The sequence below is a fragment of the Colossoma macropomum genome, unplaced genomic scaffold (genome assembly GCF_904425465.1).
Source record: "Colossoma macropomum unplaced genomic scaffold, Colossoma_macropomum, whole genome shotgun sequence".
Classification (NCBI taxonomy): Eukaryota; Metazoa; Chordata; class Actinopteri; order Characiformes; family Serrasalmidae; genus Colossoma; species Colossoma macropomum.
Genome location: NW_023494795.1, coordinates 42891670 through 42895207, shown reverse-complemented (window position 1 = coordinate 42895207; position 3538 = coordinate 42891670). Strand labels below are relative to the sequence as shown.

At 34.1% G+C, this 3538-nt stretch overlaps 1 protein-coding gene across 1 annotated transcript; it reads right to left on the bottom strand.

Moving 5' to 3' along the window:
- Positions 1–1418: 1418 nt before the first annotated feature.
- LOC118815155 (trace amine-associated receptor 1-like) lies at positions 1419–2447 on the bottom strand. The gene has a single exon (XM_036581079.1). It carries the CDS (start codon positions 2445–2447, stop codon positions 1419–1421), a length of 1029 nt encoding a protein of 342 aa, XP_036436972.1.
- Between the last annotated feature and the right edge of the window lie 1091 nt (positions 2448–3538).

The following is a 3538-nucleotide window of genomic DNA, read 5'->3' as shown; positions in this document are numbered from 1 at the left end:
ATTATTTGAAATAAGTGCTTTCAATTTTTTTATTTTTTAACTTAAATAGGCTATTTTGTAACAGTAATATCTGGTGTGCTTTTCCTTTTTTCTGAAAAACAAGTTCATAATAATAATATATATAATAATATAATAAGTAATATAACAGAAATAACAATAATTCATGACAATAATGAAAATAAACATTCTCTGAATGATTGGCTTTAAATAGCATGAAACTACTTTTATACTCTTAATGGCACTGTGAAAAATCTATTCTAAATGTTATATGTTTTAGATAAATTCAAAATCATAAATGGTTTAACATACAACAGTACTTTGTAACCATGCTATAATTTAGAATAGATCAAAACAAATCATAATGCTTTGTTTCCAGCTTTGCTTCGGCCTACACAGATGGGTGGGCAAAGGCAGCACTGACATATGAGCAGCTTTCATTTATAGGCATACAAACATACTAACGAACGTTGTTCTGCTAAATCGCTCCTAATCCCTTTTACTTTACTTGATGGATAACAAACCATGAATTAAAACTTGTTGATCACTAATTCACCACCTTTTTGTCTGATTTTGGTGGAAGTCAGGCTATGAGTCTGTGTGAGAAATGTGATTAGTTCTCCAGGACTGTCTGGGGGTTAGTGTTAGTGGATAATTCAAGTGGAACTGGGTCAAAGGATAAAGCAAACACAATTAACTTTTGGTAAATTATTGTACCAAACAGTAATTAAAGGCCATTTTTCACACTTATCCAAAACACTTGTGATGTACTCTGGACTCATTTTCAGGAAAGGCCTGGTATAACAGGTTTGTTTGTTCCTTCCTAATTCATACAGGGATCGAATGATGAATTCTGTATGTGACTTATTAGCACTAAAACATTAATAAACAGATAGTCATATGCAGAAGTTTGGCTCCATACTCAAATGACATGTTTTGTAGATTTTCTAAATAAATAGTAGTCTTCCCTTTACAGGGAACATACTTCTGCACAATTTAATGCAAAATAACATTATCATGTATTAGCTAAATTTCAAAATAGAACATAAAATGCGGCCTATAATTGAATAACAAGGCCATATTAAATTGTTTACTCTTCACAGAATTAACAAAACCAGGGGTTAATAAAGTTTTGTATGGACCGTACCCGTATTGGGTTTGTATGACAGTCAGATTCATTTAATACATTTATGTTGTAACTTTGATTCTGAAAGGTGATACTGTAAAGCAGAGTTATCCAGCTCCAGCTCCATAATCATGCATGTTTTCATCCACACCATTAGCTATTAATCAAGACCTTTAGCTGAAACTGGTGAGATACAGCAGGAAAGCACCAATATCAGCTATTAAAACAATCACATAAATACATAAAACACTGTATAATATTGTATTTTTTGTGTATAGGGCTTTATTTCATCATACTACTCTGAACACAGCTGTATTCTGGAAGAGTTTTTCCTAAATATTTCACCTAATAAAATAACTTTGAGTGCTTTTCTAAACCACTTGTAGACCAATGCATATATAATAGGATTACAAGCTGAATTTGACAAAGCAACCCAACAAAGCAAATCAAACAGTTGTGGTGAACCACTTAAACCAAAAAATGTCACAATGAGATTATAGATAGAAAATGGTGCCCAAAATGACAGAAAACCTCCTGTGACAATGGCTAATGTTTTAGTTGCTTTACTATCTGTCTTATTAACAGAGGGCTGCCCTCTGGATTTATTTACATGAGAGAGAGTATTGCGGACTAATCGTGATTGCCTCCGTGCAACAAGATATATTTTCACATATATGCTGAGCATGATAATGGTAGGTATGTACAACAAGGTCACAGTAATTATTAAACTTGTCATGAATCCTATAACCACCACACAGGCTCCCTCACATAAAACATCACTGTAAGCTTCTGCACCTGTGTCATTTAACTCTGGATATATAATTCCATCAACAATAGCAAGACCCCAACAGACGGCAATCATACATAAAGTAGTAAGAGGAGTCATTTTACTGTGGTACTGCAGGGGGTGGCAGACTGCATAATATCGCTCAACAGAGATGAATACAAGATTTAACAAAGATGCAGTGCACAGTATAATGGCAAAGCTGCTGTGTATTTTGCAGAATATACTCCCCAAATACCAGCAAGTCTCCACAGAGCGTATCATGCTGGCAGGCATTACAACCAATCCTACAAGCAGGTCAAGTACAGCCAGAGAGAGAGTGAGGTAGTTAGTTGGGGTGTGTAGCTGCTTGAAATGAGTTATGGATATGATCACCAGAAGATTTCCAAATAATGTGAGAAGTACCATGACACTAAGGACAAAATATATAATAACACGCATGGCCAGTGGATAGATGAACTTCTGACAGGAGTTAGGATGATGTTCATAACAAAAAGAAATGTTTCTTATGCTCAAATTTTGACTTATGCTCATGTCCATTATGCTTATTTTCCTTTATCTGTAAAGAAATATGCCTTTAACAAGTACTTAAGAAGTGCTTTCTAAATTAATTATTCATGGCAGTAAATAATTTAACATTCCTGAAAAGGATTCACTTCAAATTGCATGAAAGAATAAAACTATCATTTCAGAGGTATTTCTCAATAGTTTGAGATACATTAAAAATAGTAAAAAGCTTATCATGCATGAATAGTATATGAATGCTAGGTAACCCTGAAATGATTAAGCATAGATTAAAAACAAGCACAATATTACAGTAGTTTATCTTTTTTTTCCATCTATGTTTAATGACTTCCGTAGCCAGCCTTACCAATGCTTGTACAGGGGGGGGGTAAAGCCAGCTCTGACAAAAGAGCAACTTTCATTTATAAGCTGATAGACCTGCATCAGGAACGCCCTTCTGCTAAATCACTCCTATTTCCTGATCCCTTGATAGTCTATGTGGTAGTTACCAAATACAAATCAAACTAAGTTGATACATACAGAATATAAGCTGTTAAACTGATATTATTACATAAAAACTTTCCAACTCTCATTACTGCACTCTGGAAATATAACTAAGCCAAGAAAATAGGAAATAGGAAAGGAATTGTACATAAATTTAACATGTATGCGCATTACAACGTTATTACACTAGAAACAGCAAGTCGACTTTCAGTGACAACTGCAACATTCAGTAACACCAGCCAAAATAGTTAATAGTTAACCAATTTTGATCACTCACTGTGCTTTTTTTTAACAATGTTAAATAAAACAATTGTGGCCCCCTGGTGGCTCAGGGGCCCTAAGCGACTGTTATTCCAGAAACAGCCCTGGGTAGACCTATCAACTGAACCGGAATAAAGCTGTCTACATGTACTGTACATTCTCTAAAAGAAAAGGTACTAAACTGGCCCTGGTGTGGGTGTGTCTTCAGTATGTCTAGCAAGGCAACATAATTTGCCAAATGTTTTTCAGTTGTATATTTCAGTTAAATTTACTTTATACACTTTATCTTCACACAAACAGATTACAACCTGTTAAATTGATATTATTACATAACAATTTTCATTCAAATGAAATGAGCAATA

Bases quoted from the DNA above. Each gene is read 5' to 3' on its own strand.
- LOC118815155 (XM_036581079.1), bottom strand. From the start codon at position 2,447: ATGGACATGAGCATAAGTCAAAATTTGAGCATAAGAAACATTTCTTTT.